Below are 14,470 nucleotides of genomic sequence, written 5' to 3' on the forward strand. Positions count from 1 at the left end.
ACAAATGGGACAAGAGAAGCAGCTGTGTTTGTCTACACACCTTCCATGCTAATAAACAGAGACGCCTGATCATTTCCCCCTCTCTGATTAAGAGGAAGCAGTGGGGTTTGTTGTCCCGGAATCTAGCTCAGTGCTGGTTTGTTTTGGGGTTCAGCCCCCCGCAACCTTGCTTATTGAATAAGATAACTTCTATTGTGTTTGTCCTTGAACCACAGCAGCACCAAGCGAGATAACAAAATTTAAACCAGATAACAGAAACTCACACAAAAAATTCAATACTCTCTATTTATAACCAGTAATTCATAAAGTTAATAATTAGGATTAGCAAAATGAAAACATTCACACTGAAGCATGAAACATATTAAAACATATTCTTTAAAAAAAACAAAACCATTTGTGTAATACAAAACTGATATCAAGGTATGTTGCTTGTGTTTTCAGATCTCCATGGTACCTCCATACGTACTCCTATATAAAGCAGCCTTTATGGCAAAATAAGCAACCCTCCGTGCCACATACTGATTAGTGACTTGTAGCAGGAAACCCAGCTTCCTTTTTGCACCACAAATTTTGGGAAACCTGTTTACTGATGTGGGGGCCCCTGCATTTTGTGGGTGAGATCACCCTGAATTTTGTTCCGAGACAAGAGCTCCTCGCTTATTTTCTCAATTTCAATCTCTTCATTTCCCCTTGTATCTGGGGAGTGAAGATGGGAGGAGGCGGGACTTCCTAGTTTCCTAATTTCCGCAGTTTAGGTGCCACTTGTGAAAAGGCCCCGCCTTGCATAGTCACCCACTCAGGACCCATCCTCAAAGGAAAAGCTTAATAAACAGGGATGTACATGCAGAACATGGCAAGTCTTGTAAGTGAGCAGAGTAGTCAATGGCCCTACTATGTCTGACCTCTACTGTCTCCTCAAACAGGTGCACCAGAAGCCCCAGAGGTCATACCTAACAGCAGGACCTTCTCTGTGACTGAGGAGGATGCCTCAGAGGTGAGATGCTGCTATCCTTTTCTTAAAGACAAAAACAAAACCTTGGAAGTGCCTGGAAGCCTTATTTCCTGACCTCAGGGCTTGGAATAGGTGCACTGACTATGGTGCCTTCACACCAAAGGGAGAGCACTCTGTACATGTTCAGAGGAATTCACCCTTCTCCAGCCCATTTCCTGGCGCTGAAGTGAAATGGCTTAAAGAGATAGATGAGGATGAGCTGGAAACAGCTTTGAGTGTGTTCCCTGCTCCGTAATTATTATTGTGAGGGAGGTTTTTAAGACTTTCCTTAGGTGTGTGGATCTAGCTTCCCTTCAAGTTGGAAGACCCCACAGTTCCATGGGAATTAAATATGGCATCAGTCTCAGATTTCAACTACTTCTCTATTTTGAGTTCCATTTTTAAAAAGAAAGAAAGCATCTTTCTAGCTCTCGTGCTTCAAACTGTGTGGGCTGTGCCTGGTGAATCTCAGGGGAGGCCACTGAATAAGATTTCCAGTTGTCCGGAGTCAGGCTTCTCTGCCCTATATAGCTTTGTCTCTCCTCATAATCAACAGAAAGAATAAATCATGCAAAACACTCACTGCGCTCGGCAGGAGATGGTGCTCCAGCCAACAGCCATCTCCTCAGGAGGTCCCCTCCAAGTGACGTAAAAATTGGGCCTTCAGCCTTGCCAATATTATCTTATTGGTTCCTATTGAATGCCTTACTTTTTCAACAAGACTTTTAAAATAGAGATTATTTTAACCCATTCCGTATCCGTGTTGCAGCTAAAACATTTAATATACCGTATTTTTTGCTCTATAGTATGCACCGGACCACAAGACACACCTAGTTTTTAGAGGAGGAAATCTTGGCTTCTGCCATAGCCGCGCAACCTCTCCAGCCGGGAGCTAAACCTCTCCAGCGCGGCTAAAGAAGCATGGCTAAAGAAGCCAAGGCAGCGAGCGCGATCCATCCCGCTTGCTGCCTTGGCTTCCTCTTTAGCCTTGCGCAGCCTCTCCCGGCTGGAGAGGCTGCGCGCGGCTATGGCAATTCCCCCACCTCCTGCAAAAGCCCACAGGAACTGCGCACCCTTTAAGGAGCGTGCGGCTCCTGCGGGCTTTTCTACGAGGAGGGAGAAGGGACTGTCTGGCCGCGTCAGCCCCTTCTCCCTCCTGGGGAAAACCCGCAAGAGCCGCGTGGAGCTTGTTTGCGGCTCTTGGTGCCTTTTCCTTCCTGCCTCCCCCCTGCATTCGCTCCATAAAACACACACACATTTCCCCTCACTTTTTAGAATGGAAAAAGTGTGTCTTATGGAGCGAAAAATACGGTATATATTTTTTAATTGTAAATGGCTTCGGGGTGTTTTATGCTGGGAAACGGTTAACAGGAAGTTAGGAAAGGTTGCAGAAACCAGCGCAATTTAGCGTTTCCTCTTTTTTTTTTTGTACAGCCCTGCTGGCAAGGTGGGAGGCTGTGACTGTAAATAAGACTAACTAAAATCCCAGGTGGGAGAACTCTCCTAAGGACAGTGAGGGAGAGTGGTCATAGCAGGGCCTTACCAGTGATTCACCGGCTTTCCTTCCTCCCCAGATTGCGACCTGCACCAGCAAAAATGCCAACCCGGTGCCAACCATCAGCTGGTACAAAGATGGCCGCTCTCTGAATGCCTCCACAGAACGCAATAAGGGTAAGGAAGCTGTTTTTCTGCTGTTGTCTTTCCTTCGAGGGCATGAGCTGTCTGAGAAAACATAGCTCTAGGTACATCTCCGACTGCCACTGCCATTTTCAATCTTACGTTCCTGACTGCCACTGAGCATCTTACGCCATCCTGAGGCTAATTTGGAATAAATGTATAGACAAACAGTTGCTCTCTCTCATCCTTTCCTCAGGTTGCAAGAGTGCTGCCTGTTGTTTAAATTTATTTTTCCCCTCAAAATAGGCCTGCATCACTCAAAATAGGCCTCTATTCCTGCAGAACCTTAAAACCACCCATTAAAACAAAACCACCACACAGCTGAAAACCATATAGCTGCTAAATCCTTAAACTGCATGAAAGTTGCCATTTTATATACCGTGGTACCTCGGGTTTTTTAGGGACGCGGGTGGCGCTGTGGGTTAAACCGCAGAGCCTAGGACTTGCCGATCAGAAGGTCAGCAATTCGAATCCTCACGATGGGGTGAGCTCCCGTTGCTCGGTCCCTGCTCCTGCCAACCTAGCAGTTCGAAAGCACGTCAAAAGTGCAAGTAGATAAATAGGTACCGCTCCGGCGGGAAGGTAAACGGCGTTTCCGTGCACTGCTCTGGTTTGCCAGAAGCGGCTTAGTCATGCTGGCCACATGACCTGGAAGCTGTACGCTGTCTCCCTCGGCCAATAAAGCGAGATGAGTGCTGCAACCCCAGAGTCGGCCACGACTGGACCTAATGGTCAGGGGTCCCTTTACCTTTACTTTACCTTGGTTTTTGAACATCTCCGTTGACAAACATTTCGGTTTTTGAACACGCCTCAGAAGTCGAACATGCCACGTGGCTTCCCCTGAGTGCAAGATTCTGAGGCCTAGCTGCTGGCTATTGAGTTTTCGGTTTTCAGAACTCGAACGGTCTTCCGGAACGGATTATGTTCAAAAACCGAGGTACCACCATATTTCTTTCAAATCACCGAAATGATGCGTTGGAAAATATCCTTGTGCTGCCCCGTTTCCAGAGTTCTCGCCTTCCCATGTGCCCCTCGGCCGACTGGCCTCACTCTCTGCATCACCTGTATACCTGTGCTCCTCCCCAGAGCTGTATGTCGTGTCACGGACAGTGAAAGAGGCGTCAGGGCTGCTCTCCGTCTCCAGCACACTGTACCTGCGGCTGAACAAATCTGACAAGGACTCCAACTTCCTCTGCCACGTCAGCTACGCAATGCCGCACGGAAAAGTCGGCATCGCAGAGTCGGACCCCTTCCAGCTCACGTTGCACTGTAAGTTACGTGGAAATGTTGGGAGCGTCTGTGGAGCATTCATCCTGTATGGTTTCAGGTGTGGTGGCCTTCAGTAAGCATTTTCCGTGTGACTGTGTCAATGTTATCATTAGTGTTTTATTAATTCTCTTCCAAACCACCGTTCTGAGGCCATTTACACATGTTTGTGTCCCTGCCCAAGTTTTAAGATCTCCTTTGGAGGCCTGCCTTTGATCCTCAGCGAAGGCCCAGTGGATGGGTACAGGGCCTTTTTGGTGGTGGCCCGCAGACTGCAAAATGCCCTCCAGCAGCTTTCCTCTTTGACCTGCTTTTAGAGGTACAGCCAGAAGGGGTCGGTGCCACCTGAGGGACAGCTCATTCGGGAGAACATGGGACTCTTAAGCTCAGGGTTATGGGTTCGAGCCCCACGTTGGGTGAAAGATGCTGGAGGGTGGGCTAGAGACGACTCTTGTGGTCCCTTCTAATTCTGTGCTTTTACGAAGACACCTGCTTTTTGGTTTTGCTTTTAAAATTATATTTGTTGCGAGCTGCTCCGAGGTTCCTAGTCAGGTAGAAGGTGCAGGATTACAAATATCGTTCAGAATAAATCTGTTCTGGCAGGCTTTTAATTTGCTTTAATCCTGGCTGAGGGCTTTGATGTATGACCTTAATGCTCCTGCTTCTAGGATCTTGCTGCGCATTGGTTCTAATTTTATTGTATCGTGGTCAGGCGTAGCTAGGTACTTAAAGGAATTGGTGCACGGTCCCATGGCTCAAATTCTTTCAGCCTAGCCAGCCTCACAGGGTCGTTATGGGAATTAAAGGAGGAGGAGGAGAACCATAGAAACTACCTTGATCTCCTTGGAGAAAAAGGTGGGGTTATAAATGCAAGAAATAAGCAAATAAATACTGTGCCGCAGGCTTACAAGATCTTTGGAATGTGCAGGAGAAACTCAGAGATCTACGATTAATAGTAGTAGTAATAATAATAATACAGAAATAAATAGTCATGTGGTTTCAGTGTGACCCTCTTTCCTCAGACTTCACAGAAAACGTGCAGTTTTCTGTAGATTCCCCAGAGGTCATCAAGGAAGGGGATGATATCGAGTTGCAATGCCAGGCAGACGGCTACCCCCCACCAGAGTACGTCTTTTACAAAATAAAGGTACCGTTGACCATGACTTTTTATCCATGTCCAACCTGTTTCTTCCTGGGGAGAGACAGTGGGGGAGGGGTTTGAGACGATCTGCGTGTTTTGGTTTTATTTGCTGATACGAGTTGGAAATGAGGGACGCGGGTGGCGCTGTGGGTTAAACCACAGAGCCTAGGACTTGCCAATCAGAAGGTCGGCGGTTCGAATCCCTGTGACGGGGTGAGCTCCCGTTGCTCGGTCCCTGCTCCTGCTCACCTAGCAGTCTGAAAGCATGTCAAAGTGCAAGTAGATAAATAGGTACCGCTCTGGCGGGAAGGTAAACGGCGGTTCCGTGCGCTGCTCTGGTTTGCCAGAAGCGGCTTAGTCATGCTGGCCACATGAGCTGTACGCCGGCTCCCTCAGCCAATAAAGCGAGATGAGCGCCGCAACCCCAGAGTCGGCTACGACTGGACCTAATGGTCAGGGGTCCCTTTACTTTTACCTTTATGAGTTGGAAAACAAGGACATCCTTTCTGACAGCAGTGGGCATGAAGTCACTTCTCCAGGCCTCAGGCTGGGTGGTGGTTGCCATTGCTGTTTCGCTCCAGACAAAACAGGCCTCCTGACCTTTTTGGGGGGGGGGGGGACCTCCCCTTTTTGCCTCCCTTGCAAATCCAGAGTGAAGACACACAGGTAGACCTGGGGTCCCACACCAACGGAATCCTGAGCCTTCCACATGTGACCAAGGCAGACGGCGGGACATACCGGTGTCAGGTGCTGGACTTTGACAGCCCCAGTACCGTAGAGCTGGAGAAGGAGGTGACCATCTCTGTCAACTGTGAGTGCCCCGTGGACTGCTGGGGGAGGGGCAACAGGGCATCATGCTGGGAGACAGGTTGGTGGGGGACGACGGCAGTGAAACCTGTTGGCAAAGTCACTTCAGTAGCACAGAGTCCAGAGAGAAAAGTAACCCTGACAACACCTTAGAGAAGAAGCAAAAATGGTGTAGAATTTGAGGAGAATGTACATAGCAGGGAGATGTACAACCAAACATACAGAGGAGAAACTTCCTCCAAACTACAGAGCCAACCAGAGCACTTGCTGCTTCACGGAAGATCTTGCCAATCTGTCTGGTTGCCAAGCAACACCTCCACATACGCACACGCCCTTCTTGGGTAGTTGAGTATCACTGAGAACGGAATTAACCCCTTAAGTTACAAACTGAATGATCCCTGCTGTTGCGCTTCCATCAAAACCCTGAGTATTGTCAGCCTCTCTCACTCTTTGTCTCTCTCTTTCTCCCCCCCCCCTTCCCCCTGTTCCCACTTTAGATCTGGACCCCCTGGTTCTGAACCCAAACAAGACGGTGATGGCAAGATTGGGTGAAAACATCGAGCTGACCTGCTCTGGTACTGGCTCCCAGATGCCCACCTTGCTATGGAAGAAGGTGGGTGGAGGCGCCACACGCTTACGAAATAACGCAGGAGCTACGATCTAGCTCAGCATCACCATTTGTTGTGATTCAGCACTAAACATCAGGTTTTCCTGGGGGAAAGTGGGGGAACAAACAGAAGTTTGACTGATGTCCTTGCTCTCTTGCAAAGCACAAACTCCGCAGGTGCCCTGGGCGGGTTGTGATGGTTTCCACACTTCTCTCCCTATTATCTTCATTCCTCTAGCAGCTTAACTCAGACCTTATCTTGTCTCGCAGAACTGTGTCTTTAAATTTGCAACTTGCAAGGCTGAAACAGGGGCACTTCTCTCGAAAGGCGCAGCTAGCAGAACAAAGCCTAAAGCTGCACACTCAAAGGAATCCTGCGGTTCTCTTGCCCAGCTTCCCATAGTTGCAAATGGAGCCTGTGCAAGAGAACCACCTTGTTGGGTAGCAGACTGTCCTGCTGGTCATAAGGGTGGAAATGGTAGGCAGTCAGAAGTGATGAATCTCCAAATACCAGAGTCTTTTCAGGTTGTCAGACCTGTTGCGACAACACTGAGGGATAGAAACTTGCATTTTAAGTGTAAGACTAGAGATGCTTGGAAAATGCATCTGGTGGTGGGTGGTGAGTCTAGGAGCAATCTCTCCCCCTGGTTTGTTTTTAATTGTACTTCGCCTTGTAGTTATTTATTTCATAAAATTTATATACCGCCTGATTGTGGAAAAAGCCTCAAAGCGGTTTACCAAAAAAAAAAGCTAAAGCAATAACATTATCACTAAAAGATTTGCAACCGCAATTTAAAACATACAGAAAGTTTAAACCGCAGTAGAGTAGAATGAAACAAATCAAACTCCTACAAACTTTCTGGGTAGGCTTGTCTAAATATGAATGTCTTCCGAAAATCCTGCCCATTCTCAAAGGCTCGAGGCAGGTGACCCCACTTTCAGAAGTAATGATGATGGTTTAAGGTCATTTATGTCCTGCCTTTTCCCCAAGCTGGGGTTCAAGGTATGGCTTACAGCGTTTAAAAAGGACGAGGCAACAAACTAGCTAAAAACAATCTTTAAAATGCATCAGAACACATTTAGGACCAGCAGTTCAGATCCACTTTGCCTGGACAGTAGCTGAGTGAGCAGATCCCGTCTTCTGCTCTGAGCCGGAAGGTCTCAGGCTGCCAGATGACAAAGAGGGAGCTGGGCTAGCCTCTCTTCGGAGGGAATTGCACCATTCAGATGCAGTCTCTTGTTTTTCCTCCCCCATCCCCCTGCAGGGAAAGACTAAGGTGGGAGACGGCGAGACGTTGCCCCTGAGTTCACTCAGCTACCACATGGCCGGCGCGTACACGTGCGAAGCCACTGTGCCCAGCGTACCTGGGCTGCAGCGGACCCAGACGGTGGAAGTCGTGGTGGAAGGTAGGCTGGTTGGGGGGCGGCGGAAGCTAAGAAAAGAATTGCCCTGCAGAATCAGGCTGATGGCCCATAATACTCGAGCATCCTTTTCTCACAGTGAAGACAACCTGAAGCCCAAGGGAAGCCTCGGAACAGGACATTTTATTTATCTGTCGTGATACATTCCTCCAAGGTGTTGTAGTTGTTGTTATGATTAATTAAATAAATTTGTAAACCGACCTTCATCCATAGTTCTCAGGGCAGTTCACAACATAAAAATACAAGACAAAAGCACAAAATACAGAATAAAAACAACAAAGGACGCCCCCCCCACACCAATAACCTCCACCCCCTCTCACGAACACGTTTAAAAGGGCGTCAGACGTTAATTAGCCGAAGGCCTGGTTGGAGAGGGACATTTTTGCCTGGCGCCTAAAGGTGTATAATGAAGGAGCCAGGCGGACCTCCCTGGCGAGTGCATGACACAAACAGGGAGCCACCACAGAAAAGGCCCGTTGTCATCTTGCCACCCTCCAGACCTTTTGTGGAGGAGACAAATGAGGAAGGGCCTCAGAGGAAGCTCACAGGGTCCAGGGCAGTTCATGTAGAAAGAGGCAGTCCTGGAGGTATTGCGGTCCTGAGCCTCTCAAGGTGGCATGCGTGGTTCCCCCCCACAATAACCCTGTGAGGTAGGTTTGCCTGAGAGTCAGAGATGGACCCAAGGCCACACAGTGAACATGAATCCTTTTCTCCCAGTTTCTCTTCCAACTCTCATCCGTTGCCCTTTTAAATGTGTTGTGGGAGAGGGGGGGGTTATTTGGTTTGTTGTTGCTCATATTTTTACTGCGTGCTTTGTGGTTTTATGTTGTAATGTTACATCCTGAACTGCCCTGAGATCTGCAGATGAAGGGTGGCATACAAATTTAATAAGCATTAATAATATCAAACACCGCAACACGTACTGCATGAGTGACGCAGTCTTCCAGTCACTGGCATTCGGGCGTTGGTTGACTTCTTGGGATAGGCTTGGGCCTACGCCTGTCTCTCAGGCCAGCCTACCTCAAAGGGTTGTCGTGGCGATAAAAATGGGAGCTCCTTGGAGAAAAGGCCAAGTTTAAGCAAATCTTGAACACAAATCTCATACATGATTCTGTGAAAGGGGGACGGGGGACAACGTTTGCTGCTGGGATTACTCTCCTTTCTTCCTTCCTTCCTTAGCAACTTTCTAGTCCCCAAGACTATGAAGACCAGCTTGAAGGTGTATAGGCCGTATTAGAAGCTGACTAGAATACATAGATGGATATAATTCATTCAGTTAGTCACGGAGAGAGGCTGGTTAGCATTTTCGGTGCATGTTGCAGAATCCATCCTTTTCCTCGGCCCAGAACTTAAAAGCCTTTTGGGGGCAGGGTTCATGTGCCCCCTCCTGGTTGTCATGTCCTGACTTCCTCCTCCTTCCCTAAAACAGGAACCCCGCAAGTGGAGCAGCCCCAGTCCACACGCCATTACCAGAGCCTGGGCCAGAAACTGACCTTCACGTGTTCTGCTTTCGGCTACCCTGAGCCAGAGATCAAGTGGAGCGTCACTGGGGAAGAGGTGAGTCCAGCGGCGAAGAGCTTTGTCGGGGAAACGCAGGGGACCGGCTGGTGAGGATTGTGGAGCAATTGTAGCACCCTACGGGGCGCTGGGGACGTGGGTGGCACTGTGGGTTAAACCACAGAGCCTAGGACTGGCCAATCAGAAGATCGGCGGTTCGAATCCCCGTGACGGGGTGAGCTCCCGTTGCTCGGTCCCTGCTCCTGCCAACCTAGCAGTTCGAAAGCACGTCAAAGTGCAAGTAGATAAATAGGTACCACTCCAGTGGGAAGGTAAACTGCGTTTCCGTGCGCTGCTCTGGTTCGCCAGAAGCGGCTTAGTCATGCTGGCCACATGACCTGGAAGCTGTACGCCAGCTCCCTCGGCCAATAAAGCGAGATGAGCGCCGCAACCCCAGAGTCAGTCACGGTTGGACCTAACGGTCAGGGGTCCCTTTACAGGGGCGCTGGACCTTCCCCTTCACCCTCCTCTGGGCCTGAGGGCACAGAGGTTTGCAGAGTGTGTTCCTGCTGGATTTCTTGGGAGCTGGTTGGGTCTTTCTCAAATGAGGCCAGCGGTGGCAGATCAGCTTCCCTGAATACGTCAGCACAAGGGAGGGTGTGTGTGTGTGTGTGTTGGGTCTCTTCTTTTGATTCTGGGGAGCAGACGATTTGCTACCTTAGGCCAGAGGGCTTTGTTCCCACGTGGCTGGCAGCGCAGCGTGCAGCTCACCCCACAGATCACAAGGAGACCTGACAGGCCTGCTTGGGGGCCCCCTATTCAGCACCTGTGCCCCAAAACGAACCCAGATAATCCCCTGCAACGTCCTGGAACTGAAAAGCAGGCTTGCAAGGGGTTCATTAGTGGGCGAGTCGACGTCTGCAGGATTCCCTGCTGGAAGATGGTTCGCAAACCTCTGTTTTTAGGGGTCCTTCTCTCCCCCACACCCTTGCCTGCTGATACCCAGCTGCTCTCAAGCTGTCAGGCTGGGGGAAGCGGACTCCCTGGGTGGCCTCTTTGTGCGCCGAGATGAACAGAGGGAGTGGGCAGGGGCTGCGAGAAGAAGCCCAAGGTCACGAGTAGACACAGAAGAGCTGTCTCTGCCGTGACTTCGCCCCAGTCCGCCCCCTCACCACCAGCATGCAAGGCACACTGGGAATTGTAGTCCACAGGACAGAGCTGAGAATTCTCCCTTCGTTCTGTGAGGATTTCCATCTGTCCATCTGACTGGGTTGCTCCGGCCTATACAAAAACATAATGAAACATTAAACGTTAAAAACTCCCCTATACAGTCATACCACATGTTACGTCCGCTTCATGTTACGTTCTTTCAGGTTACATCCCGCGGCGACCCTGAAGTACCAGAAAGGGTTACTTTCAGGTTTCGTCACTCGCGCATGCACAGACGCGCAAAATGACATCACGCGCATGCGCAGAAGTGGCGAATTGCAACCCGCGCGTGCACAGACGCACAGACTGCAGGTTGCACTCTTTTCATGTTGCGAACAGGCCTCCAGAACGGATCCCGTTCGCAACCAGAGGTACCACTGTACAGGGCTGCCTTCAGATGTCTTCCATAGCTTGTATAGTTACTTATAGTTATGGAGGTTTGGGAACACATATTGGCTAAAGTAAGCTGTAGTTCTGCCCTTGAGCATCCTTGCAACAACCTTGTTAGGTAGGTCGTTATTTGTAATGAGGTCGGGTTTGGCATTGAACACGTTAACCTGGTTTTCAGCTCAGTCTCTTGGCCCCCTACTCTGCAGCAGCATTCTTGACTGCTTTCGTTGTAGCTCCTGCATGGAGTTGGGCCTCTGGCATCCCAACCCACCTGTCCAGGTAGAAACAAAGGTGAATCAGGTGTGAGGCAGAGAGCTGGGAATGGAGAGAGACTCCGTCCCATGTGAAATGCTGCCATTCATTGCTTCTCTCTTCCCAGCCGTCTGCGAGGACCTTTGGCAACAGAGTCGTCAGCGAATTGTCCGTGGAGGTGACCCCTGAACTGGCCCAGAACGGGGTCACGTGCTGGGCAGAGAATGAGCACGGCAAGGCCGAACAGACGTTCCTGTTACAGATGGGTGAGTGTCCACAAAGGGAAGTGTAGGACCTTTCACCCTTTCGCTGCAGACGCCTCTGCTCATCTTTGTTTGCAGATGACTTGTAGTAAATAGTCCAAGCAGCAGCATAAACCAGGGTCCGAATTAAGCAGAATGTTCACTGCACAATTGCAATTTAACCTGCGTGGTTTTTAAAATTTAAGTGGCAGCGGTAATGGTTGGGGGAAGAGCAGGATTGCCTCCCCAAATGCTCACCACGGCCTTCTCCTCACTCCAAACTGCTGTTGTTGTTGTTTAGTCGTTTAGTCGGGTCTGACTCTTCGTGACCCCCTGGACCAGAGCACGCCAGGCACTCCTGTCTTCCACTGCCTCCCGCAGTTTGGTCAGACTCATGTTTGTAGCTTCGAAGACACTATCCAACCATCTCGTCCTTTGCCGTCCCCTTCTCCTTGTGCCCTCCATCTTTCCCAACATCAGGGTCTTTTCCAGGGAGTCTTCTCTTCTCATAAGATGGCCAAAGTATTGGAGCCTCAGCTTCAGGATCTGTCCTTCCAGTGAGCACTCAGAGCTGATTTCCTTCAGAATGGAGAGGTTTGATCTTCTTGCAGTCCATGGGACTCTCAAGAGTCTCCTCCAGCACCATAATTCAAAAGCATCCATTCTTCGGCGATCAGCCTTCTTTATGGTCCAGCTCTCACTTCCATACATCACTGCTGGGAAAACCATAGCTTTAACTATACAGACCTTTGTTGGCAAGGTGATGTCTCTGCTTTTTAAGATGCTGTCTAGATTTGTCCTCCAAACTGCTACCTACCCAGAAATCACAGGATTGTAAAACGGACCCCAATGCAGGAATCTCAACTAAAGAATCCAGGATCAAAGTCTTCTCCCTCCCACATGCTGCTGTCCCAATCCTGACAGCCGCTACTGACGTCTTTAAAAGCCGGGCATGTTAAATTGCAGTCATGCAATTAATTACATGCTCAGTTTGGCTCTCGCTTACATTGGTTCTGGGGATGCCCAAACCCTTCAGATGAGTGGAGGTTTTTGGCCCAGGTGTGGCGCTTAGTCATTTGCAGCGCTCAGGCTGCTTTCTTTCCCCCCAGGCTGGGCAGGTGTAGACAGGTTGGCAGGGAAAGGGAGCACATGGCAGTGGTTAGACAACCACAGACATCGGTTGAGGCCACTGCAAGGGGCGTTTCCACCCCCTTTCAGTAGGTCTGCCTCTCATTCTAATTTCCTGGCGTTAAAGCTGTTGACCAATTCTTAATCTTTGCATTTAAACCAGTTGTGGGGAACCTGGTGTGTGACGATGGGCCTCTCTGTGAAGGCATGCTCTCGTCACGCCTTGCTCCAGAACCAGGAAGGGGTTTGCATTGAACCTGCTGCTAAAACTGAGAGTTTCCCTCTCCGTATTAGCCGGGAGTTCAATGCGCACGCCTCCCCAATTCTTGAGGAAGCTGCGCTCCCAATGCCCAATCGCCAGTTTAAAAATCGAAGCCGTCAAGTGCACAGCCTTGTGGGTAAACTGGTCCCAAGCTGATATGTGGGATAATCTTGTGAAGAGGGGTGTTGCAATTTCTGTGCAGGTTCCCTATCTTTTTTGGGGGGGGGCATTTGTGCACAGGGGTTGTGGACGTTAGGGTCTGACTTGACTCCTAGACAAACCTTCCCCAATCTAGCGCCCTCCAACATTTTGGACTACAAATCCCATCAGGCCCCTAGTCCAAGACCATCGGGGGGGGCACCAGGTTGGGAAATGACCCAAGGAGCCTTTTCCATGGCTGCGTGAACTCTGCACAAAGTCACGACCCAAAAATGTGAGCTTAGAAAGGCTCAGTTCTGCCACAAACTTCTTGCAAGGTGTGTGTTTACTTCTGCGAAAACATGCATAGGTCCTTCCTCTGCTAGGCCACAGATGGGGCAATACGCCTCATTCCTGGAGCAACAGAAATCATACTCAGCGTCCTCCTCCTCCCCCAGCATCGAAGATTTCGCCATACATTGCCTGTATTCTTTCAACAGCCATCTCTCCTCCCCCCACCCCCACCTTCCCAAAAAGGGAACAAAACAAAGGTGCTTGTTTTTATTTAACTTTCCGACAAGCCCCTTGGAACGGAAAAAACGTACAAAGCCGTTTCACAACGACGCGGGGGCACTGCAGAAAAGGAGAGCCTCTCTCTTGAAAACCAAGCACTAGTGGGCCGTGCAGTTACAGAATCGTAGAGTTGGGACCCCGAGGGTCATCCAGTCCAACCCTCTGCAAGGCAAGAATCTCAGCTAAAGTATCCATGACAGATGGCCGTCCAAACTCTGCTTAGAAACCACCAAGGAAGGAGAGTCCACCAGCTCCCGAGGGAGCCCGTTCCACTGCCGAACAGCTCCTACCGTCAGAAAGTTCTTCCTGATGTTTAGTTGGAATCTCCTTCCTTGTACAGTGGTACCTCGCAAGACGAATGCCTCGCAAGACGAAAAACTCGCAAGACGAAAGAGTTTTTCGTTTTTTGAGTTGCTTCGCAAGACGAATTTCCCTATGGGCTTGCTTCGCAAGACAAAAACGTCTTGCAAGTTTGTTTCCTTTTGGATTTTCAATGCATTCCAATGGGAAACCGTGCTTCGCAAGACGAAAAATTCGGAAGACGAAAAAACTCGCAGAACGAATTAATTTCGCCTTTCGAGGCACCACTGTAACTTGAATCCGTTGGTTCGAGTCTTACCCTCTAGAGAAGGAGAAAACAAGCTTGCTCCATCCTCCATGAGATATTCCATTGAGATATTTGAAGATGGCTATCGCCTCTCAGCCTCCTCTTTCCCAGGCTAAACATGCCCAGCTCCTTCAACCATTCTTCATCAGGCCTCATTTCCAGACCCTTTTTTTTTAAAAAAAGTTTTTTTTATTAACAATTTCAACATAACAAAATATCAAAACATATCATATTCATTATTTCCCCCCTTTTCCCCCCACT

General features: G+C 49.4%; 1 protein-coding gene across 2 annotated transcripts in view; it reads left to right on the forward strand.

Moving 5' to 3' along the window:
* BCAM (basal cell adhesion molecule (Lutheran blood group)) overlaps positions 1-14,470 on the forward strand; it is a 62,253-nt gene that overhangs the window by 36,945 nt on the left and 10,838 nt on the right. For both annotated transcript variants that reach the window (XM_081018871.1, XM_081018872.1), the window contains exons 4-12: positions 924-994; positions 2,566-2,662; positions 3,755-3,937; positions 4,957-5,081; positions 5,727-5,886; positions 6,380-6,495; positions 7,755-7,896; positions 9,341-9,468; positions 11,387-11,525. In XM_081018871.1, the coding sequence (XP_080874997.1) occupies positions 924-994; positions 2,566-2,662; positions 3,755-3,937; positions 4,957-5,081; positions 5,727-5,886; positions 6,380-6,495; positions 7,755-7,896; positions 9,341-9,468; positions 11,387-11,525 (1,161 nt within the window). The remainder of the gene's footprint in view (positions 1-923; positions 995-2,565; positions 2,663-3,754; positions 3,938-4,956; positions 5,082-5,726; positions 5,887-6,379; positions 6,496-7,754; positions 7,897-9,340; positions 9,469-11,386; positions 11,526-14,470) is intronic.

Source organism: Podarcis pityusensis (genome assembly GCF_964106645.2).
Source record: "Podarcis pityusensis genome assembly, chromosome: 8".
In the NCBI taxonomy this organism is placed as follows: Eukaryota; Metazoa; Chordata; class Lepidosauria; order Squamata; family Lacertidae; genus Podarcis; species Podarcis pityusensis.